Source organism: Urocitellus parryii, chromosome 9 (assembly GCF_045843805.1).
Source record: "Urocitellus parryii isolate mUroPar1 chromosome 9, mUroPar1.hap1, whole genome shotgun sequence".
In the NCBI taxonomy this organism is placed as follows: domain Eukaryota; kingdom Metazoa; phylum Chordata; class Mammalia; order Rodentia; family Sciuridae; genus Urocitellus; species Urocitellus parryii.
Window position 1 is genome coordinate 138,607,839 of NC_135539.1, and position 25,265 is coordinate 138,633,103.

The 25,265-nt window shown below is 39.0% G+C and overlaps 1 protein-coding gene across 6 annotated transcripts in view; it reads right to left on the reverse strand.

Annotated features, from left to right (window-relative positions):
- Positions 1 to 25,265, reverse strand: part of Rabgap1l (RAB GTPase activating protein 1 like) — a 628,203-nt gene that overhangs the window by 119,463 nt on the left and 483,475 nt on the right. For all 6 annotated transcript variants that reach the window (XM_077803024.1, XM_077803022.1, XM_077803023.1 and 3 more), the window contains one exon: positions 22,991 to 23,119. In XM_077803024.1, the coding sequence (XP_077659150.1) occupies positions 22,991 to 23,119 (129 nt within the window). The remainder of the gene's footprint in view (positions 1 to 22,990; positions 23,120 to 25,265) is intronic.

The window sequence follows — 25,265 nt, forward strand, 5'->3', positions numbered from 1 at the left end:
AAGTAAACCCTAGAAAAACTAGTCAGAGAATCAGTGTTGGAGAACACAGTGAAGACAGCAGAGTAACTGACTCCGGGCATGGATGGGGACTTGACCCAGGGCCCTGTTCTGTGGCTCTGACACTGTGTGGCACCACCCCCCACACCCAGATTGGAGGAACATGCTTCCCAGCTCGTGTCTCATGAAGACCCACAAGCATGGAAGTTTTTTGTTTTTAAATCAGGGCTTGAACCCAGGCTCTTAATCACATCGCCAGCCCTTTTTATCTTTTAATTTTAAGACAGAATCTTACCAAGTTCTTTAGGGCCTTGCTAAATTGCTGAGTCTGGCTCTGAACTTGCAATCCTTCTGCCTCAGCCTCCTGAGTTGCTGGGATTACAGGTATGGGCCACCAGGCCTGGCTACATGAAAGTTTTAGAATGTAATTTTGTTCTGTTAGCTTTCTATTACTGTGTAACAAATTGTCATAAGCTTAGTGGCTGAAAACTCACAACTCTGTATGTCAGGGGTCCAAATGTGTTCTGCTCAGGGTATCACAAGGCCCAAGTCAAGATGGCTGCTGGGCTGGGCTCCTATCTGGAGGCTCTGAGGAAGAACCTACTTTGAAGCTCTTTCAGGTTGTTTGGGAGAAGCTAGTTCCTTGAGGTAGGAGGAACAAGGCCAGCTCCTTGCCAGTTGTTGTGGGAGCTGCCTGCCCTCAACTTCTTCAGGCTACCTTCCTTCTTTCTCCTATGGTCCCCTTCATATCCAAAGCAAGCAGTATATGTTGAACCCTTCTTACACTTCAGTTCTCTTTGCTTCTGCTTCTGCTGTCAGTCAATCCCAGGATGGACTCTACCTGTCTTATTAATTTATCTGGTACTGGCTAGAATGCAGGGCCTTGCACATGCTAGACACATACTCTACCACTGACCTATGCTCCCAGCCCCTCTCTACTGTAATGCCAGCAGTGCCATACAACACAACAAAATCACTGAATGATAGCTGAGCATTGTCACAGATCCAAGGGATGATACTGGGACATCTCTGGGGTGTTATTTTTAGGAAACAAAGCCACTGTATTCACTAAAAATTAAAGGTAAACAAAACAACAAAAGACAAATGGTACTATAAAGTATTTGCCCAAATGTAAAACAAAGATATTTTAGACTACTCGTAGGTGGATAAGTAACGTGTGCAAATGGCATAAAATATAAAAGACGTAAAATACAGATAGTAAAAAAGTAAAACTTGTGGGCTGGGGTTGTGGCTCAGAGGTAGAATGCTTGCCTGCCATGCGTGAGGCACTGAGTTCGATCCTAAGCACCACATAAAAATAAAATAAAGACATTGTGTCCACCTATAAGAAAAAAAAATATATATATATATATAAAGTAAAACTTGTTTCTAACACATCACTCAGCCCAGTTCTGCAATTCCCTAGGAATGACTACTGTTTACTAGTTCTTACCCTCCCAGAGAGATCCATGTTTACTAAAGCTTAAATACTAGGAAGGACTGGATTTACCTGTTCTTAAAAGACTCTACCAAGTAAGTCCCTATTAAATCACGCAGGCTAAGGCTTTTGCGGAGGACTATGGAAGTTATTCTGTGATAAATAGTTTAGATTTTCTAATTATCTGAGGTTAGTAATGATTGTTTCTATTTTCCTAGAAAATCATCCATTTCTTCCAAGTTTTCAAATTTGCACAGGATTAAGCAAAATATATTTGTATGGTTCCCTTATTCTTTTGTATTTCTGTTATTTGCTATTATTTCTTAGTCTAGGCTGTCATCCCTATCCATCTTTTAATGTTATAAATGAATATAAATATATAAATTTAATTTGACTTTAAAAAAGGCCTATTTATTAGTCTGATCAATTTTCTCTGTTTTATCTTTACTCCTTTTTTAGGAGTAAATCGCTTAGGTTTATTTCATTGATTACTTTTCCAACTTTTTGAATTAGATATATAATATAGTTCTTTCTTTCTTCATTAAGATAAGTGCTTTTGGGGCTGGGGTTGTGGCTCATTGGTGGAGCACTCACTTAGCATGTGCGAGGTGCTGGGTTCGATCCCCAGTACCTCATAAAAAATAAATAAATAAAATAAAGGTATTGTGTCCAACTACAACTAAAAGAATTTTTTAAAAAATAAGTGCTTCTGCACTTTAGTTCTGTCCTGCAGGTTCTGATATGTACTGTTTTCATTATGCTCGTTCTCTCGATTTTCTGTAACTTATTTGTTTCCTCTGTGATCTAATATGTGTTTAAGTAGAAATCTTAAAATGTCCAGGTAACATAAAGTTTTTTTCTAATTCTGACTTTAGTTCCTGTTCTACTGCAATGAGATCAGAGCATGTGTTCATTTTGCCTTTTGGAATCATTGGGATTTCCTATATGGTCTATTCTTGCAAATGCTTTATTTGACATTTTTAAAAACCCATTCTTAGTTTTCAGGATATAAAGTTGACAGATGTCAATTACCTACTTTACTTATTATTTGTTCTGGGTTTTCTTATTCCCGTTTTTTGTCTGCCTGCCTCTCATGCACTGAGGAAGTGGACACCACTCCTCTCCCAGTCTCTCCACGCTTCCTGTGCGGCTGCTCCATGCAGTGCAGGCCTCACCATTGCTGTGCATCGTTCTTCTTTGTCTTATTAAAGCTTTCTCTTCTAAACTCAATCTTTTTTTTTTTTTAAATAGGTCTTTAGATGTTGATGGGCCTTTATTTTATTCATTTATTTATATGAGGTGCTTAGAATTGGACCCAGTGTCTCATGCATGCTAGGCAGGTGCTCTAACGCTGAGCCTCAACCCCAGCACCCCCCTCCCCGGATTGTGTGTGTGTGTGTGTGTGTGTGTGTGTGTGTATGGTGCTGGAGATGGAACACAGGGCCTTGTGCATGTGAGGCAAGCCCTCTCCCAACTGAGCTGTATCCCCAGCCCTAAACTCAATCTTGTCTGATATTAAGATACAATTTCTACTTTCTTGTGTCTTCCCAGTTTTCAATCTAATCTGAGAGATTCTTCTTGAAGCCCATGACCCTGCTTCTTCTTGATGCCTGATTACGACCCAGGAAGCTCCTGCTGCCAATCCCTAAGCCCCGCCCCCTGGGTTCACACAGGACCTTTTGGCTTTGCTCCTCTGAGAATTATGCCACTGGTTTGAGGTTCACAGCTGTGGGCGTCTTTTCTCATCCGCATTCTTCTGTTCTTCATCACATATTGAGGTGTGCAGTTGCGCCTGTCTCCTGCTTTTTTGAAGACAGGGATCAAGTGCCTTCTTTTTTGTTCTGCTAGTGCAGCTGGATGATTTGTAAGGGAGAAGGAGAATAATGCTATGACCTTTGCTTTGTCATTTAAAAATCAGAGACTAGAATTTATTCTCTTCCCATTCTCTTCCACAGTCCCATTCCCTACATTATGCCCTCTGACCAAAGGCCATACTGTTTGTGCTCTGGAGATGTTCTTGATAACACTATGTTTTGCCCCTTAGTTCCGTGAGTGAAGAAGGCAGTTTCTTATCTAAAAGGAAGAGAATACAGAGCTGCCTAGGAACCGTGAAAGGAAGTGCAAGCTGCTTGTTCTACATTAGCTCTCTCTTCAGGTCAGTTTAGTCTCCCTGAAAAAGTTGTTTTCCCCCCTCTAATTCAAATTTAAACTTTAAAAATTCAAGTTAACTTCAAAGTAAATCTTAACAAGACAATAACAGCGACATGATGTGCTCAGTAGTGTTTCACCTATTTTGCACAATGCCCTTTGCTGGGCACTGATGAGTCACAGCAAGATGAATGCTTCAGGGACCCAGTCTACTGGGTTAGTAGCCATGTTGTCAATAAGCTTTTCTGCTAAGTGCACAGTTCAAGGGAGTCTTCCCAATGTCAAGCTGTGTTACTAGCATTACCAACCTTTCTCTGGGTCCTCTCAATCACATCACCTTTCTTAAACAATCATAGGTATACAGGTTGCTTTTTCTTGTTCAAAGTCTATACCTTTTAGAGTGGGCACAAAAGCTGCTGGTGTTCATCAGTCCCAATCTTAGTAACAGAGCCAAAATAATAAAAGATGAACTCACAGAGCAGTTCTGTCAATTAGAATATTTTGGCTACAAAGAAAAGAGATCACTCAAGTTGTCTTGTGTGTGTATATGTGTTTGTATGTGTGTGTGTACAGCAGGGACAGTTACTCCAGGGTTTTGCATTAAAATAAGGCTCAAAAGACTGTAATATGCCTATGCATAGTAGCACACTCCTGTAATCCCTGCAATTCAGGAGGCTGAGGCAGGAGGATTAATAGTTTACGGCCAGCCTAAGCAATTTAGCAAGACAGACCCTGTTTTAAAATTAAAAATAAAAAGGGCTGGAGATGCAGCTCAGTGGTAAAGTGCTCCCTGGGTGTTCAATCTCCAGTACTAAAAAACAAAACCAAACAAACACAAGCTACCAAACCTGTCACGTGGCCATCAGAACTAGAAGCAATCTAAACAAGCTTCATAGGAAGAACAGGAACACAGGCCGAGAATTCCAAGATGAAGCAGACAGCAACAGCAGGGGCAGTTCCTCAAACTCTCGACAGGAATACTTTTTGACCACCCTCTTCCCTGCATATACACCCTCCCTCCTGGCCAACACACACACACACACACACACACACACACACACAGTTCAAGGGAGTCTTCCCAATGTCAAGCTGTGTTATCAGCATTACCCATCTTTCTCTTTTTAAAGTGTCATGATTGGCTTCCGCTTACTCATCACTCTTGCTTACTCATGGCTTCTACTGACTGTGTCATCGTTGTTCGCATTTTCTGGTTGAACATTTGACTTCTGTTTCTATCAAATAATTCTCTGAACCTCAAATTTAATGTTTCCTTAGGGTTAGCATTAGGCCAGTCCACTATCTCACCATCATCAGCTCAATTAAGCACTTTATCTAGATTATGATGGGCTAGCCGCCACGCCATCTGACGGCGGGGTCTCACGTTCTCCCAGCACTGGGTCAAGACAGTGAGGGAAGACAGTAGAGAGCATGGCAGCCTGTCCATATCTGCCTAGGGCTGACGTCCTCAGGAGGCTATGGTACCTATTACAATGCTCAAGTTTTCCTTAGTTCTGATGACAAGCATCTTCCATCTTATCCAGGTTCTCTGTGACTGCCAAAAGCATTAATCCTATAAAATAGATCTGCCCGTCTTATTGCATTTTAAGTTTCTTTTGTACTTAAATGTATCATTGTCAAGAGAAATGTCCACATGCTATACCACAAATATATGAGAATTTAGCCAAACCAGCTAGAAATTCTTGGAAACAGCTATATCAAATGATTCCTTTTGCTCATTTATCGAGGGGTTACAGTGACTAATGTATCTGCTGGCATAAAGGGACCATGCATTTAGTAGGGTCAGGCACTGTGGTGTCTTGAAGGAATTAGAGCTTATAATTACATTTCTGCCACCTAAGACCACACAGACAAAAGCTTTTTAAAATTTCATTTATGACAATTTAGAACTGAATTTAGGTTTTCTCATCACAATCCCTGTAAGAATAGTTTGTTTTTTTTTTTTTTTAAATCATCTTATGGAATGAGAAAAAAAAAAAAATCTCAGAAGCCAACAATGCCATCATTTTAGAGGGGAGGTACAGCAGATTCAGTGAACAAGCTCCTATTGGTTCAGAATTTCAGTCAGGGTACAGCTGCAAACTTCAGCCTGGCCTAGCACCTGCACTGAGACAGTCAGTGCCTTATTTGTTACAGCACCTGTTTGCCCAAGCTTCACCATATGCCCCTGGAACTGAAGAGGAAGCAATCTTCCACAGGTCCAGAATGTGTTCCTTTCAAGTTCCTGTGGGGGCACATGCCCCACCTGTCCCTCTGTATGAGATGTGCCTGATTCTTGTGAAATTACAAACTCTGCCAATCCTAAAAATAATCTGATGTTTTTAAGAGTATGTGAAGAAATATTCATCAAACAAAAAGGTTAGGGAAGAGTCTTACATAATAAACATTACCATGAGAAGTTTTCCATAAAAGATTTTTTCAATTGCCAGATATGAATATAGTACTGATGTGGTTAAAAGAAATCCTTTGTAGTGAATAATCCAGAAAATGTATTCTATAAGAAACACTCTTCTCAATCAGATATATTCCACACTACTTCCAGCATTCATTCAGTTTTCATCCATGGAGTCTGGAGCACTTAACATACCAATTTGCTAGGATTCATGCTGGGTATTCAGCATATGGAAGTGATTTGACATCATACTTTCCCTCAAGAAAGGAGTCATAAAGGTCCAATAATGCAAAAGGCATGACTGTGAGAAAACAGTGGGGAGCAAGTTGACTGGCTAGTCCACTGGCTGAGGATCCAGAGGGCAGCTGTGATTTCAACATGTCCTATCAAAGACACGCACACCTGCCAACACATTTTGCATCTCTCTCAAAAGTGCTTACCACTTTTGAGATCTGGTCACATCTAGCATCAGGTCTATAAAGGAAGAAAAAAATATTTCTCAGTTCTGATTCATGATTATTTTGTATCTCAGTGTATTATTTTGATTACATGCAATTGTTAAACTAGGCCAGAAGGGAAAGGTGATCAAGGTTGTCATCAGCCCTATTTTGCAATGAGGGTGCTATTAGCAGATGGGAAGAAGTAGCTGCAGAAATGCATCATGGAATCAGATACAGGGAGCATGAGGATTGTCTATGGATGACAGTAAGCAATGCTTACTTATCTTAACGTCACTCACTCCCTGTGCAGACCTCCTAACTTCCTATCTACTCACATAGCCTAGTCTCATACAACAGCAAATGCAGATCAACAAAGAAAAAGAGAAGTAAAATGAATGGGAAGGAAATTGTGTCCCTGATATGACCTTGAAAGGAAATTAACCTCTTTTAGTGTGATGACAGCCGCTGAGATAGTTAAATCACAGAATCTTTGTGATTTAAAAAGGCAGAAGTTTATGTTTTGTTCACTCAAAGTTCAGTTGGCAGGAGAGTGAGTTTGGGGGATTCTGAACCAGGCAGTCATTCTGGAACTCCATCTTCAGTCAGCCTTCACATGTAGCTCCCAAGGCCACTCTGGATACTGAAAAAGGCCAAATGCCTTTCTGACTGAGGGTCTTGAAAAATAGTATTTTCTGTTTAGAGGGTTTTTATATTTTTCTTTTTATTATCAAATATATTTTTATATAAAAAAGCAGCTGCTGTGTATGACTCCTACACACTTGAGCTCAAAGGCCAACACAGGCCATTACCCAGCTACACCCCTCTGGAAGAGGAGGTGTATGAAGGCACTGGCTTCCCCCAGCACACTATTGACAGAGAATCCTTCAGAAGTCAAGCTTAATAGCTGTCTTTTATCTCCTGTGCCTATTATTAAATGCCAAACTGTAGGCCACCAAGAACCAGCAGATACGCAGAGAACAAAGAATGGGTTTAGAATTTACTTATAGCTCAGGATTCAGGTGTTCTCGTCATTTTTGGCTTCTACAGATTTTGCTTATTTTCCAATTACATGAGACACATTTACAAATATAGTTAACTATTTTATCTAAAACTAACTCTGAATCAATTCCACTACCTCCACCCTACCACTGCATCTCTCTCAAAAGTGTTTACCACTTTTGAGATCTGGTCTCAAATCTAGGGATTGGCCTAGGGATACTCCACCGCTGCTGTAGCTCCAGCCCTTTTTATCTTCTATTTTGAGACATGGTCTCAAACTTGCAATTCTCCTGCCTCAGCCTCCCAAGTTGCTGGGATTACAGGTGTATACCACTGTGCCCAGATATTCCACTCTTTATCAGAACAAAAATTCCTGTATGGTGCACATAACCACCCCTCTTCAGTTGGCTGCTCCCATTAATCATTTAGGGTCTGAGCTTAAAATGTCACTTCCTCTGAAAAGTTTTCCTTGGTGCTCATTCCTCAATCTAAGTTAGCTTATACATTTTTTTTCTCTTGTGACAACTTTCTCTTTCCCTTTGTAACCTCTATCACAACTTGTAACTATATATTATCTTTGTATTATTTGTCTCTTCCATTATTCTGTAAACTTCAGGAGAAGACGAATCTTTTTTTCTTGTAATTATTACCAATCAGAACACCTACTACAATGTTAGGACATAATAAATGTGAAATACTTATCAAGTCAAAGAACTAATGAATCCCAATCTAATATGATCTAAGACTGGGGATAAAAAACAGAATCTGGAACGAGACTGCCTGGATTCAGACTTTGGCTCTGTGACAAATTAGCCAACTAGCCTTTGTTAGGGACTTAAAAATTCTTTGCTAGGGGACTGGGTTGTGGCTCAGTGGTAGAGCACTTGCTTTGCATGTGTAAGTCACTGGATTTGATTCTTAGCACCACATATTAAAAAAAAAGAATAAAATAAAGGTCTGTCAACAACTAAAAATTTTTTTTTAATTTCCTAAGTTTTTTTTAATATGACAGCAGAATGCATTACAATTCTTATTACACATATAGAGCACAATGTTTCATATCTCTGGTTGTATATATACTATATTCACACCAATGTGTGTCTTCACATCTGTACTTTGGATAATAATGATCATCGCATTCCACCATCATTAATAACCCCATGCCCTCTCCCTGCCCCTCCAACCCCTCTGTCCTATCTAGGATGGAGTTAGAGAATATCATGGTAAGCAAAGTAAGCCAATTCCAAGAAACCAAAGGCCGAAATGTTTTCTCTGGTAAGTGGATGGTAATCCATAATGGGGACAGGCCATGGGATGAATGGAGGAACTTTGGGTAGGGCAAAGGTATGGGGAAGGGGCATGGGGGTAAGAAAGATGATGAAATGAGAAGGACATTATTATCCTAGGTACATGTATGACTGCACAAATGGTGCGACCCTACTTTGGGTACAACCACAGAAATGAAAAATTGTGTTCCATTTGCGTACAATAAATCAAAGAATATTCTGCTGTCATGTATAACTAATTAGAACAAAAAATAAACTAAAATAAAAAATGGCAAGGCACACAAAATCATAGGAGAAAAATATGATATCCTTCTGCAACACACTCATAGCACTTAGTTCATCTGATCCATCAGCAACTCTGTGGGAAGAAAGCCTTAGGATCTGTTCTTAGGCTCAGTTTATCTAGGATAGCTGGGAACACCAGCCAAGGAGGCAAGGTTAAGTTGTGGGCCTTTGACAGCAGCAAGAGTCTCTGGACATTACAGGCACGTCTGTCTACTGCAGCAGTTTCCTGGAAAATGCAGTACTGATGGATTTTATTTTCTAAATGGCAAAATATTAGAACTTTCCCATTATCTTGGGCCTTCCTTTTTCATCTATATTTTTCTCTAAACACTGAGAATATATTACATAACCCCCCCCCCCCATGTGTTCATCCCCCCCCCCTCCTATTCCAGGTCCTGGATTGATCTAAAATAGTCATTGGAGTTTAGATCTTGTCATATTTCATTAAATAAAGGTCTGATTATTTTATAAAGAACAACATTTTACCTTTTTATCTGGATAGACCATCTACTCATGACATTCCACTGCTGTGGAGGCTGAGGCAGGAGGATTACAAGTTTAAGGCAAACCTCAGCAACTTAGTGAGATCCTGTCTCAAAATAAAAAATAAAAAGGGTGGGGCATGTAACTCAGTGGTAAAGCTCCCCTGGGTTCAATCCCCAGTATTGTAAAAAATAAAAAACAAACAAGATGCAACCATTCTATACTCAGGGGAAAAAATGTGGAATATGCATTGGAAAAAACTGCTGTAACACTCAACTTAAACTTCTTATTGAAATAGGAATATGTGAATTTAAAGGTCAGCTGCTGCTCTACCTTGTCTAGGAAAATTTAATATTTTGGAAGATTCAGATTAGTCTTTAAATCTTTCACTGAATATTCTCATGTGCTATTGTCTTAAGATGTTGGTGTTCATTCTGGCAATATATTTTTCTCTTCTGTATTGATTTATGCGGTCTTAACTATTCTTTTTAGAGTAAACATTGTTCAATAGTTCATGCACAGCACAATATCTTATGAAAATAAATTAAAATTAAATACTTAATTTAAACTTTTCCTTAAATTGCCTATAAATTCCCCCTCCCCCAGTACCAGGGATTGAACCCAGAGGCCCTTAACCACTGAGCCACAGCCACATCCCCAGAACACCCTGCTTTTTTTTAATTTTGAGACAGGGTCTCACTAAATTTCTCAGGGTCTCACCAGTTGCTGAGGCTGGCCTTGAACTTTCAATCCTTCCACCTCAGCCTCCTGAGCTGCTAGGATTACAGGCATGTGCCAATGCATCCAGCTCCTATAAATCTTTTTTTTTTTTTTTAAATATTTTTAGATGTTGACGGACTTTTATTTTTTCATTTATTTATATGAGGTGCTGAGAATCAAACCCAGTGCCTCAATATGCTAGGCAAGTACTCTACCACAGAGCCACAACCCCAGCCTTCTCTATAAATCTTAATAACCAGGAGATAGAAAATATAAGTGGGCCTGGGATGCAGTCAGTGGTAGAGCACTTGACTAGTGTGTGAGAGGCCCTGGGTTCAATTCCCAGCAATGCAAAAGAAGAAAAAGAAAACATTTAAAATTTCAGAGTCCTCTGAATTTGGAAACCAAATTGGCTGATAGATAATAAAATGAGTGTCATAGACTGGATGTTCTATGTAAGCAGAGGATCTTGACTCAAGTATTACTAACAATTTATAAACATCTACAGCTTCTATTCTCATGGAACATAAACTGATACCAGGTTTACTCATTCACTAATTTTGTGGAATGTTTTCTGTTTGTTTTACTTGAAAAATAACAACTCATGGTAAAAGGATATTATGAAAAAAAACCTCTTAGTAAGTAAATTTTATTAAATGATAAGGAAGTCTCCCTCTCCCTGTGACTCTCAGAAACTAAGGTACTGTTTTCTTTTTTTAATTTTTTTTTAAGCTGTCGATGGACAGAATGGACAGAATGCCTTTATTTTATTTATTTTTATGTGGTGCTGAGGATGGAACCCAGGGCCTCACACATATCAGGCAAGCTCTGAGCCACTGAGCTATGGCCCCAGCCCTAAGGTCCTGTTTTTATGTACTGAAACATAAACTTGCCACGCACAGATGTGGCAGACTGTTACAGGAGTGGCTCCCAATCAATCCTGGTCCCCATTTCCCTTGGGCAGTGCCCTCTTAGGCTCTCAGCCACACATTTGGGTTTGAGGACTCGGATGCTGACAAAGATGACACAGCATGACTTGACAAGTGTTTGTGCAGTGGGTCCTGCCTTCTCGAAAACCATGATGCTGTGGAGTGCCAAGAATGAAAAGGCACAGGGAAGAACCTTACCCTGAGCTGCCCACCAGCCATGCTCACGCAACCCAAGGAGTGTTAACTACTGCTTAAAACCTGTAAGCGAAAAACAGCAACAGAAAACTGATACAACACACAAGCATAAATATGCACAAGCACTGCTTGAATTTAATTCATGAAGCATAAAATATAATTGATAATTAAATACAAAATGTGACTATCACTCCACACAAAAAGAAGAAACGGATTGGTCTGTCATTTGAGATCTATATTAGTATTCCTTTGATTTTATTAATTTGACATTCTACCCTGTTTTAAAAGTCTGTGGCATATACTTCTGTTTTTGAAATTTGTTTTTCAGTACTGGGGATTTTACCCTGAGGCATTTTACCACTGAGCCACATTTTTAAACCTTTTAAATTTTTATTTTGAGTTTTTGCTAAATTGCCAAGATTCACCTTGTACTTGTGGTCTTCTTGCTTCAGCCTCCCAAGCAGCTGGGATTACATGTGTGTGCCACTGCACCTGGCTGGCATCTTTCTTTTTCTTCTTTATGCCCCCTCCCTTACCTTCATTCTCCTTCATCTAAGCCAATGAGCTTCTATTCTCCCTCCCCACACCTTATTGTGGGTTAGCATCCACATGTCAGAGAGATATTCAGCCTTTGATTTTTTGGGATTGGCTGATTTCACTTAGCATGATGGTTCCTTCCATTTGCTAGCAAATGCCATAATTTCATTCTTCTTTATGGCTGAGTAATAATCCACTGTGTATATGTACCACATTTTCTTTATCCATTCATCTGTTGAAGGGCATCTAGGTTGGTTCCATAGTTTAGCTATTGTGAATTGAGCTGCTACATTGATGTGGCTGTGTCACTATAGGATGCTGATTTTAAGTTTTTTGGGTATATACCGAGGAGTGGGATAGCTGGGTCAATTGGTAGTTCCATTCCAAGTTTTCTGGGGAATCTCCATACTGCTTTCCAGAGTGGCTGCACCAATTTGCAATGCCACCAGCAATGTATGAGTGTAGCTTTTTGCCCCACATCCTCACCAACTTTTATTGTTACTTGTATTCTTTTATTTATTTATTTATTTATTTGGTACTGGGGATTGAACCTAGGGACTTGTGCATGCAAGGCAAGCACTCTCCCATCTGAGCTATATCCCTAGCCCCATTCTTGATAAATGCTGTTCTGACTGGAGTGAGGTGAAATCTCAGTGTAGTTTTAATCCACATTTCTCTAATTGCTGAACACTCTTTTCATATTTTTTGACTGTTCACAGTTCTTCTGTGAAGTGCCTGTTTAATTCCTTTGCCCATTTATTGATTAGGTCATTTGTTTTTCTGGTGTTAAGTATTTTGAGTTCTTTATATATCCTGGAGATTAATGTTATGAGGTGCCTATCGTGAAGACTTTTTCCCATTCTGTAGGCTCTCTCTTCGTATTGCTGATTGTTTCCTTTGCTGAGAAGAAGCTTTTGAGTTTGATTCCTGATTTTACTTCTCGTGAAGGAAGTCAGATCCTGGGCTGGCATGGTGAAGATTTGGGCCTACTTTTTCTTCTATTAGACACAGGGTCTCTGTTCTAACGCCCAAGTCTTTGATCTACTTTGAGTTGAGTTTTTGGGCAGGATGAGAGATAGGGGTTTAATTTCTTTTTGCTACATACAGATTTTGAGTTTTCCCAGCACTATTTGTTGATGAGGCTATGTTTTTGGCATCTTTGTCCAGTATGGGTTTGTCTTTGTGTCTTTTATTCTGTTCCTTTGGTCTTCATGACTGTTTTGGTGCCAAAACCTGCCATTTTTTGTTACTATAGCTCTGAAGTATAATTTAAGGTCTGGTATTTTGATGCCTCCTGCTTCACTTTTCTCGCTAAGGATTGCTTTGTGTATTCTGGGCCTCTTATTTTTCCAAATGAATTTCATGAGTGTTTTTCTATTTATATGAAGAATGTCATTTGCATTTTAATAGGAATTGCATTGAATCTGTATAACACTTTTGGTAGTACGGCCATTTTGACAATATTAATTCTGCCTATCCAAGAACATGGGAAATCTTTCCATCTTCTTTCTATAGTGTTCTGTAGTTTTCATTAGCATATTCATCTTGATGTCAATTCTTATGACATAATTATTTTTACTTTAGAAACTAAGAAGTTTATGCAAATGAAACTTGAAGAAAAAAGTATTCAAAAATCACTAAATAATGATTCAAAAAATAAAATATGTAAAGATAAGAGAGGGCATCTGGTTAGCTAGAACACAAAGTGAGACAGCTGACCTCTCATGGGCTTAACAGACTCTTATGGGTCTGTTAAAGTGGAAAATTCACAAATTTATATTTTAGCTACACATATTCACAAATTTATATTTAGCTGCATAATATGATAAGATCTTTTTTTTTTTTTCAGATAGGTTCTTGCTAGGTCGTCCAGGCTGGCCTCAAACTTGTGATGCTTCTGCTTCAGTCTCCCAAGTCACTGAGATTATAGGTATGTGCCACCATGCCAGTTTATACACCATTCTTAGAAGTAGAATTCAGCTGGGCACGGTGACACATTTTGTAATCCCAGAGACTCACAAGGCAGAGGCAAGAGGATCATAAATTTGAGGTCAGCCTCAACAACTTAGTAAGACCCCAGGAATTGAGGAAACCCCTGTCTCAAAATAAAAATGGCTGAAGATATGGCTCAGTGGTACAGCACCCTGGGATCAATCTCAAGTATCCAAAAAAAAAAAAAAAGGTAGAATTCAAACCAATTTCATCTTTTATTTTACCTTTCTATAGAAAGAAACCTGGCATACCATTCAGTGCAACATAGGAGGATTATTTTTCCTGTTTTTTTTTCCAGAAATATTTTCAAGAAAAATTTAAAACCCAATATTCTTCATGTCTTATGAACAGCATTTGTTAACTGAATATATATAAACAAGTAGTAGATGGACTTCTTTGATCCATCCATATGCTAGGTGTTGGATCAGGCACAAGGCAACTGTGGGGGGCAAGGTAGAGTGTACCCATGAGGGGCATATAGACAGGGGAAATGACTCAAAATAACTATAATAATAATAAAACACTTGCACTTATGCAGTTTCTCACTTCTGTTATCCTCACAGCAATCCCATCTTACAAGTACCATATTCTTTTTACAGAGAGATAACTGAGGTACACTGAGCATAGAAACTTGCCAGAGCTAACAAGTAGAGCATCCCGGACTTGAATTCCAACAGCACGGCTTCTGAAAACTACTAGGAAACAAACCATCCCACAGTGGTAGTCTGCTGGAGGAACTGCAGAGTCAGAATAAAGAGGCTGTTATTATTCTGACCTGGCTTTTAAAGTGTAAGTAAGAGTCTGCTTGACCACGCGGCTTCAGAAGGACTTGATAAATCATTCCTCCATGCTTCACAGATGTGCCTAACGTAATCACTTCTTACTACATCCCTGGGCAGCTGCATTACCTCGTTTCATGGGGAGGAGCTCATACTTGTGGAGATTCTGTGACTTTCTTGGGATCCCCATTCAGTAAGAACTGCAGCCAGAATTCAAACCCAGACCAGCATGCCTCCACCTTCTCCAGGAACTCTGCAGAGGGCAAATATTCCAGGAGGGAGCCATAGGATGTGACAGGGGCATGGCATCTTGGCATGAAGTAATGGGTATGTGTCCAGCTGAGGGCATGGGGCATACTGTACACGAAGGCGCTGCAGCCTTCTCTGTGCTGAGGAGCGCTACAATGAGGGGGTTTCCTGTAGACAACACAAGTGCGGGAGCATAGGGGACACCAGAGAGGACAGAAGGGAAAGCAGTCGGCCCAGCACGTCAGGGCCTGAACTTGAATTCTGAAGGGTCCCACAAGAGCCTTCTATGTCAGACAATCTACAAAATTTTTCTTTTGAGAGGGGAGGGTGATGTCTGCCATTTGACTTCTTAATCAATGGCCACCCTAGAATTTGTTAAAATATTTTAGGAAAAAGTTATTCAGGGCTGAGGTGAAACTCAGAGGCAGAGTGCTTGTTTAGTGTGTACAAGGCCCTGGGTTCCATCTCTAACATCACACACACATACAGAAACACAGAAGTTTTATTCAAGTGATTTCAGAAAACAAACTATGACCCTGTGTCTTACATAGTATTCAAATGATGTTGCTTAAAATACTCATTCTATTATAATACAGTATAGACTATCTTCTACCCCTGACATGGCAGTCACGCTACGCACAATTCACCGTCTCTAGTAAAAGAAGGGGACAAGGGAGGCTATGGTTTAATGTAAAGTATAAGACAACATAAAGGCAGAGCTCCTAGAGGTAACAAGACCACCAGCACAGGGTATGTAAGGTGAAACAGAACTTTAATCAGCTGACATACATGCCAGAGGAAATTCCTTGCCAGCTAAGTGGGTTGATGGAAGTGCAAGGTGGTTGTGGGGGGAAAAAAGATATTTTAGATAATCTGAGTGTTTAGGAGAAAAGAGAGAACTTGGGTATGCTGACAAAAATAGGAAACTGCCATGTGTTATCAGATGTTGGAGCTACAGCTCAGAGCTGCCACGCAAGATTTATGTTCAGAAGATGAGACCATTTTCTGGGAGACTGAGAAAAAAATTGTGTCTGGTCGACCATGAGAAGAACAAGGGTATGGGTCAGCTGAATCCCCTTCCAAATAAACCTGTTGAAGCTCTAACTCCCCAGTACTTCAGAATATAACTATTTGAAGACAAGGCCTTTAAAGAGATAAGTAAATTGAAATAGAGTCATCAGGTTGGGCCATGACTTGACCTGTGCGCTTATGAAAAGAGTTTAGGACACAGACCTCATGGGCACAGGGAATACCACATGAGGACACAACAAGGTAGCCATCTGAAAGCTGAGGGGCCTCAGAAAAGTCAACTCTGCCAAAACCTGACTCTCAGACATTAGTGTCCAGAACAGTCAGGCAAAAGCCTCCATTGTTTAAGCCTCCCAGCTGTGTGGTGCCTTGTTATGGCAGCTTTGGCAACTGACAGCCTCGAAGCTGGGGGCTGATGAGGAACAGAAAGCACTGCCTCTTGAGGAAGGAGCTCTGAGAATGTCAGCTTTGGCTCTCGGAATAAAACTAGTAAGAGCCAGTAGAGTGCAGCCACCCTCGGAAAGGGGTCGTGGAATAAAACACAGGCTAGACCACACTGATTAACGTGTTGTGCTTGCGCCCAGTTGGGTAGCAGAAGCTTCTCGAGCTTCCACTACACCGCCTCTTCACGTGGTCTGTATTCCAAGATTCCTTTAAGTTATAATATCAAAAAAATCAAAAACAATTATTTGAAAGAGACTCTGTGGATTATATATGATGATTTGAGCAGGAAATATCTATGACAGAGGAAAGAGAAAAGGCAGACATTTGGGATGAAAGAAGTGACACCCTGTCCAAAGATGGGAGTAACAGAAAGTCCCCAGCTAGAGAATCTGCCAGGAGAAAAGCCGGCCTGTTAACAGCAGCCATGGATGACAGAGAGGAATATGATTCTTCCCTCAGTGTACGCACTTCCGTGGAATCTCAGAAAGCTTAACAAACAACATTTGGATATATGTAAATACAACTTAAAATTTCCACTATCTTTTTCTGGTTGCTATGCTCACTTACAAGTTTTTTCCACCATTCTTAAACAAAAATTTTTCATGGGGTTGGGGGAGAGAAGGGAAGGAAAAGGAGAGAAAAAGGCACACTAGTAGAATAAGTAGCTTCTGCAGAGTATTAAGTTTAGTTCTTTGCTAACTAAATGCTAAATAGATCCAAGAGTTGGAGGAGTGAGAATAGCAACAACTACTAAGTAAATATAATGCAACTGTCCTTCATATCTCAGAGCAGAGGCACTGGTATCTGAAATAGTTGTGGTTAAGTGTTTGGAATAGAGACAATCCCTGACTTAGGATGGTTAAACTTCAAGGATTTTTCAATTTTATCAGGGCACCAAATCAATAACCATTAGCAAAAGCCATACTTCAAATTTTTAATTTTTAATTTTGACCTTTTCCTGGTTACTGACATGTGTTAGACTGTCACAGTGCCACCCCCAGTCACCACGAAATCAATAGGTAAGCAATGACACTGCAGTGTATGGCACTGCTGTGCCCTGATGTCCCACAGGCCAGGCAATCAAGTCCATGTTGGCTTGATGATGTTTCCAACTTATGACAGACTTATCAGGATGTCACCTCCTCTTGCAGTGAAGAGCATCCTTTCTAAATACTCAGGAGGTCCAGTGGCCCAGCCTAAGCTGTTCTAAACCTAAGACATTGACATTGATTTTTATTTCTGCCTGAGAGAACAATAGTAAATCATTCCAGGAGGCAGCAACAAGGGCACAGAGGAACATTATTTCTTGTCTAAATCAGATGCTTAAACATGAACAATGAAGCATACTTAAAATATAATCTTAATATGAATAAATAAATAAACTCAAAGGAATGTGGATCTCACTGTAAACAGTTGTGGGGAAATCATTTATTACTGCTGTTCCCAACCCTGAAGCTCTAACTTAATTCTTCAACACTGACTGATAAATATAAATCATACCACCTGGATAAAAGATAATTGTCAAAATACTTCAGAAAGTGTATAAAATGTGAAAATTCCCATTTAAAAGCATAACCATGAATCTTACTAAGTCTTATAAGACTACTAGGGGTGAATTAGGTGCAGGGAAAAAAATACACTGAAATTTTTGAAGAAAGAGAAAATACTAAGTGGGGTAGCAACTCTGGTGTTCCTTTTTGTGTGAATTAAGTGTGGAAAGTATGTAGCACCAATTTTGGAATGTAGATAAGGGCATAAAGCTTTATTCCTATATTATGTTATTTTACTATTTACCACTTTCTAATAAAAGATAAACCCATATAAAAATCATTTTTTTCATCCATTTATCTTATTTTTCTTTAGGGAAGGAAAATTTAATGACTCATATGTAGAACAGTTTATGATACAATACACAGTTCACCCATCAAGTTAATTTAAAAATGTCTATATCGTTTTCTTTTCAATGGACTTGCAGAAAATGACTGGCAGAAAGAAGTAGGCATAAGGGTAGAGAAAAAATAGAAGAAGCAAAGAAAGGTGATGAGTGCATTCCAGCTGGCTAGGAACAGTACAGTATAAAAGCTGTTTCCTAAACGTGGAGGGTGCCAGGTTCTGGGAACCTAGAGCTGCAGCCAATCTTCTCCACCTGTGGTCAGCTGTTTCAGAGCACCTCCAACACTAATGTGTTCCTTGCTCAGTGAGAAAAAACAATTCTTAAATCTAATATACTCTGAGGATCGTGAACACTAACAGAAGCCTCTAAGGGAAAAAGGGAAAAGGTGTTGATATAGAAACTACTTCATCATCAGTTTCTTAATGATCACATCACTGAATCCTACAGCACAATTAACATTTCTCCAGCAGCAGATTAAGAAGTTAGACTTAATGACGTCTAAATACCTGAAGTGTGGCTATCAATGTACAGAGGTATTTTTGGGAAAGGAACACTAAGTGCATTTTCATCAAAATAAACTTTTTCAGTGATGCACATGAGGGTTCACATTTTAGATGCGTGGAGTCAACAACAGCTTCTGTGTGGCTTCACTGCTAATTCAAATAAAGAATCCATTTGGGAGACAGCGTCCTTGTTCACAGACCAAACAATGGCCAGTGATAAGCAGCAAGCAGCATGAAGCAAGGAGAAGCAAACTGCTTTAAATATCAAAGTTCTTCGTAGTTTTTCTCTAGAGTGAAAGTTATTTTCAAATAATTCAAATCCATGGTTACAAGTATGGGAGGAGGTCTTGAAGGGGAAAAAAGGAAAGTGTTGAAAAGGGATTCAGCACTATCCCATTAAAACCATCAACTGTGAAGGGTAAGATGGAACTGTACTCATCCACTCTGGGAGAGTGGGAAATTGTTCAGCACTGTGTACAGGTAACTGAGCTGGAGCACGACTTAGAATTTTCTGAGGCTAGTAGTTACCATAGCAACAGTGTGTCATTGGCAGCTACCTTTCTGGAATGGAGGAGGAAGACAATTTTGGTGTGAGAGAGGAAGATTCCAGGTTAGGTGTAGCATTTTGCCACTAGGGCCCTCCTCATTCCCCCTACTCAGAGCCTCTGCCATCTTTGTTTATTTCAATGCCCCCCCCCCCCCGCTTTGGTACTGGGAACTAAACCCAGGGGTGCTCTACCACTGAGCTATATCCCCACCCTTTTTATTTTTTATTTCAAGACAGGGTCTTGCTAAGTTGCCCAGGCTGGTCTAGAACTCGGTCCAAGAATGCTTTATCTAACACTTAGCCTCTACCTGAAAGTCTGCCATCTCCTAAACTTTCCAACTGCACACCACTATGATGATGGTGAGATGACTCTCATCCTTCCCCATTCATTGGAACCCCTCACTGTTCACAGATTCATTAGTTGCAGTAAATCAGAATAGGGAGAGGGGAGGTGGTAGGAACCGTGGAATATAGGATACATATTAGTTTAAAAAAAACAATAAGCTACTATAAATTCAGTTCAGTGGGTTGTGATTAGCTTTTTGGTTTGGGGACTTTCTTGGGATGAGGAGAGAAATTTGAAATAAAATACAACACAATACAGTAAAACACAACGCATCAGAGTGCCTCAAACAATGTAGGGGTAAATCTCTCCAGGGATGTATGAGTGTATACGTGCACCTATCTATGGCTCAGGTCTGGAATGCAAAAGCAGTTTCAAAATGTAGGTCTTGGTTTAAAAAACTGTTTGAAACGTAGTGGGGCGGCCAATGTTCCACTCCCTGAATATGTGTCTTTCTACAGTTTCATGTCACATCAGCCTCACAATCATCCACTCTACAATCATGTTGTGAATTAAAATGGTACCTACAGGATGTTAAGAAATAGAAATAGCTAAGAAATAGACACTCACCTTAGATAATATAGAAAAACAAAAACAAAAACAAAACCCAAACCCAACAAAACGTTATTCATACATTGTACAATTATTAAATTATTTAAGATTTTTAATTATTAAAATCTTATTCAAACCTTTTTAAAAATACTCATATATACCTAGTGATGTCCAAATAAATCATGCTGGTTGGAAGATACTTCCTTTCCTGCAATGGTCTACTGGGTTCATATTTTGACTTATTTTCTAATGTTTTGTGTTTCTGTATCTTTTAGATCTCATATTTCTGGATTGTCAACTATTAGCTACCTTCTCTGAGAAATTTCATAAGTTATATTGAGAAAAAAAATCTTTCCTTATACATTTCATATTTTTGGATTGGTTGCCTGAGTTTTTGTTCTTAATCAATTGTCAATAGTATTTGATTTCCTAGAAAACATTTAACTTTTCACCTTACCTGGACATCTTAGTTCTCACTCTTTTATTCTTAGAAATTATGTTTTATTTCAATAGATTTCTACAGCATCACCCCAATTCACAGTACTTCTCCTGCCATCTCTGAAGCAATCAGTGGCTGAAGCTCACTTTCAAAATTACCTCCTACAAAATTCAACCAAAGAAACCATGGCCACTGGAATACACTTCCAAAATCTACACACAGATGTGGTTTAGGCTTAGATATGTGGCCCAGCCAAATCAATCATCACACTTGAAGGCTTTAAGGAGTTTGTATCTTCAGAGGTCTTTTTTGATACACTTGGAAAATGATCTTTTTGAATATAGGTTTCATTAGAAAAGACAAAATAACATTTTTTCCCTGCTCAGTTGTTAACTTTCAAAGCATTTAACTGTGTGTGTGTGTGTGTGTGTGTGTTAACATTTACAATGTACTTTAAAATAGGTTAAAACTCAAAACAAAGGCATTACACCATGAAAGTGTTATAGTGGTTATGGTAATTAAGAGAAGTCTCTCTCAATTATTTATTAAGCTCATGTAACTACAGTTTCTGTGATGAGTTTAATAAATCGATGGCAACTCTTATGTTTAGTTGCTCAGTTAAAAATCTATGGAATTGCCTTGATTGTTCTTTTATTATCATATCCACATTTAACACACCATAAAATCTTGTTGGTTTCTTTCAAGATTCACCCTGTTGCCAACCATCTTCATCTCCATTTCATCTCTATCTCCAGGGTGGTCACTCTGATTCAATCTGTCATCATCTATCAATGGGATTACTGCAAAACCTCCTGTCTGATCTCCCTACTTTTTCTGCCTGTTCTTAACAAAATATGCATTGTGCTCCTCTGAGAACCTCAGACAGAGCCTATCGTTCTTCCATTCAAACTCTTCGAGGGCTCCCCATTTCAAAATATAGTCTAAGTCCTTATAATAATCACAATTTCTGTCCCCTGGTGAGCACACTGACTTCCTATTCTACTTCTCTGATTTCATCTACTTTACTACAGATACACTGACCTTCTTCCTATTTCTCAAACCCACCAGGCCTGAGCCAGCCTCAGGGTCTTTGTACTGGCAGCTGTGTCTGCCTAGAATATTCTTCCCCAGGGCAGCTCTACCAGTAACCCCTATCTCCTGTCTCATTCATCTTCTCAGTGAGGACAACACTGACTAACCAAGAACAGCCACAACCTTCCCCACTCCACCAATCCAACCCTGATCTTTCCCCTTTTTACAACTATTTATCACCTTCAAAAGTATTAAATTAATTTATTATGTTAATTATTTGGTGTCCATTTTTTTCAAGCAAGAATGTAAGTTCCATAAGACATGTCTATCCATTTGTTTAAGATTATATAGGACAAAGCAAGAAAAGCCTGTTTTAGACGATGCTTTCAGTTCTCTGAGGAACTTAGAAAGTTTAAATCTTGATCTGCCCAATTCTATCCGGCGCCTGCCAAATGCCTACACATACATTGGTCCCTGCCGTATGTCTGTTAAAACTAAACAAATCTTCTAAGGAGTTCAAAATTGAAAACTCTATCTACAAAGTTGTGATATTAAAGTGAGAATGCAAACAAATTTATTTTAGGTAAGAAGGTCCCTTAGTATATTTCAGAGGTATAAGAATCAATGTTGGTAAACTGGCTCCAAATCTTTTAAAAGTGTGCATTCTCACTTTATATCACAACTTCCTTTCCCCTTTCCCCTTTTCTTTTGTGCTGGGGATTGAACCCAAGGCCTTGTGCAGGTGTGGCAAGCACTCTGCCAACTGAGCTCTATCCCCAGCCCTAATATCACAACTTTGTAGATACAATTTTCAATTTTGAACTACTTAGAAGATTTGTTTAGTGTTATCAGACATACTACAGGACCAATGTATGTGTAGGCATTTGGCAGGCACCAGATAGAAATGGGCAGATCAAGATTTAAACTTTCTAAGTTCCTCAGAGAACTGAAAGCATCGTCTAAAACAGGCTTTTCTTGCTTTGTCCTAAATAATCTTAAAACAGATGGCAAAAGCAAAATATGAAGTCTGCTGCCATGGAAACCACTATCACAGCAGCACTCTCTGGAGCCCCACCTATAAGATAAATGTTTGTCTTCCTATTGTTACAAACTGAACCAGACAACTTTCACTTTAAGTACCATTAGAAGGTACAGCAACCACATATATACTGGCTGGATAAAAAGTCTTGAAAAATTAGCTCACACACAACCTTAAAAATAGTCAAAACCCTGCAGTATAGAGAAGATGATATTTACATCATTTGTTATGTTATTTTGCATTCAAAGTATACCTTTATCATATAAAACTTCACATCTTACTTTAATATTGCAAGCCTGCTCCATCAGTCTTCTCGCATTTTCCTCTGCTCTGTATCTCTTTGGAAGCTGAACTCTGAAGAACTTTAAAGCACCTTCAAAATCAGCCTGTAGAAGATCTTCCTTTGAGGTCTGAAAAAAAAATCACCAAGAATTACCATTACATTTTAGACTGCATTTGGGACATATATATTATAAAAGGAATTTCTATTTTCCTGAATATATTTTTTTTTCCAGTGAAGTTCAGTTATTTATTGAATGAATTATTAAATCCAAAGTTCTTTGACTTTTCTGTGCCATGTACTTGTTTTTGGCATTTTGGGGAAGACTTTGGGCATTATCTGGCAAATATTTGTAAGTGTATAAAATACAATTACCAAGTTATTTAGATAAACGTGTGATAATCTAGTAGTGTGTTTCTGCACTGATACAATATAGTGTTCCTTTAATAATATGATTTATTTGGCAGGTGTAAGAAGTAACTCCCAAGATTATGAAGTAGAGATATTTTGAGAGGTTTACAACCACTGTAATGTAATATGAAAATGTTAATTGATGTTGATTTCTACTGATGACAGTGTTACAGATACTATTTGTATTAAAAAGTTTTATTTTGTATATACATTCATAAAATAAAATTTCAATTAGATTTTATTGAAAATAAAGATGACTTTTAAAAGTTCCTTCCAAGATATAGACCTCTAAATTCTGTGGCAGTAGACTACAAGTTAAAAGACCCTGTTCTGATTGAGGAAGTGAGACCCTTCCTCACTAGGTATAAGGGAATGAAGAAGAAGGAAAAACTCACTGGGTTGGTGCTATGGTTTGAAGGTCCCCAAAACTGCTGTTGAAGTTTAATCCCCACTGTGAGGTATCAGAGGTGGGTTGTGAAGGCTCTGTGACCACTCTGGATATTCTCAAGAATGGATTGATTCATGGATTAATAAATAATCATGGGAGCATTGTTATAGAAGAAATCATTTTCTGGCTACCTTGCTATGTCTCACTATGTGGTACCCACCACTGGGTCACCACCCAGCAGGAAGGCCTTGCCAGATGCTGAGCAGATGCTGGTATCATGTTCTTGGACTTCCCAATCTCTGAAACTCTGAGCTAAGTAAATCTCCACAAATTAATCAGTCTTGGGTGTTCCATTATAGCAACAGAAAGCATATTAAGACAGTATGATTGATAAATCGTATATCTTCTGAGAAGCATCTGTTCTCCCTAACCCATTTATTGATTGGGTTGTTTGTTTTATTGGTGTTAAGTTTTTTTTTAATTGGTTGTTCAAAACATTACAAAGCTCATGACATATCATCTTCCATACATTTGATTCAAGTGGGTTATGAACTCCCATTTTTTACCCCAAATACAAGTTGCATAATCACATCGGTTACACATCCACATTTTTACATAACGCCATATTAGTAACTGTTGTATTCTGCTACCTTTCCTATCCCCTACTATCCCTCCCCTTCCCTCTCATCTTCCCTCTCTACCCCATCTGCTATTGTTTAATTCTCTCCCTTGTTTTTTCCCCCTTTCCCCTCACAAACTCTTATATGTAATTTTGTGTAACAATGAGGGTCTCCTTCCATTTCCATACAGTTTCCCTTCTCTCTCCCTTTCTCCCACCCCACTCGTCTCTGTTTAATGTTCATCTTTTCCTCATGCTCTTCTTCCCTGTTCTTATCTTAGTTGCTCTCTTTATATCAAAGAAGACATTTGGCATTTGTTGTTTAAGGATTGGCTAGCTTCACTTAGCATAATCTGCTCTAATGCCATCCATTTCCCTGCAAAATCCATGATTTTGTCGTTTTTTAGTGCTGTGTAATACTCCATTGTGTATAAATGCCACAGTTTTTTAATCCATTCATCTAATGAAGGGCATCTAGGTTGATTCCAAAGTCTAGCTATTGTGAATTGTGCTGCTATGATCATTGATGTGGCAGTATCCCTATAGTATGCTCTTTTAAGGTCCTCAGGGAATAGACCGAGAAGGGCGATAGCTGGATCAAATGGTGGTTCCATTCCCAGCTTTCCTAGGAATCTCCATACTGCTTTCCATATTGGCCGCACTGAATATATTTTTTTAGCTAAGGTCTAAAAGGTTCCAAAAGTTCTAGAAGCTTTTCCCAATATTTAGAGGATGTTGCTATAAGCTAATGAAATCACTATAACTTGTAGAAGCAATCTGAGAGTTAACTAATGAATTAATATTTGATTTAGACTACCTGAAGATTATAATTGTGGATCCTGACAAAGTTTATTAAGT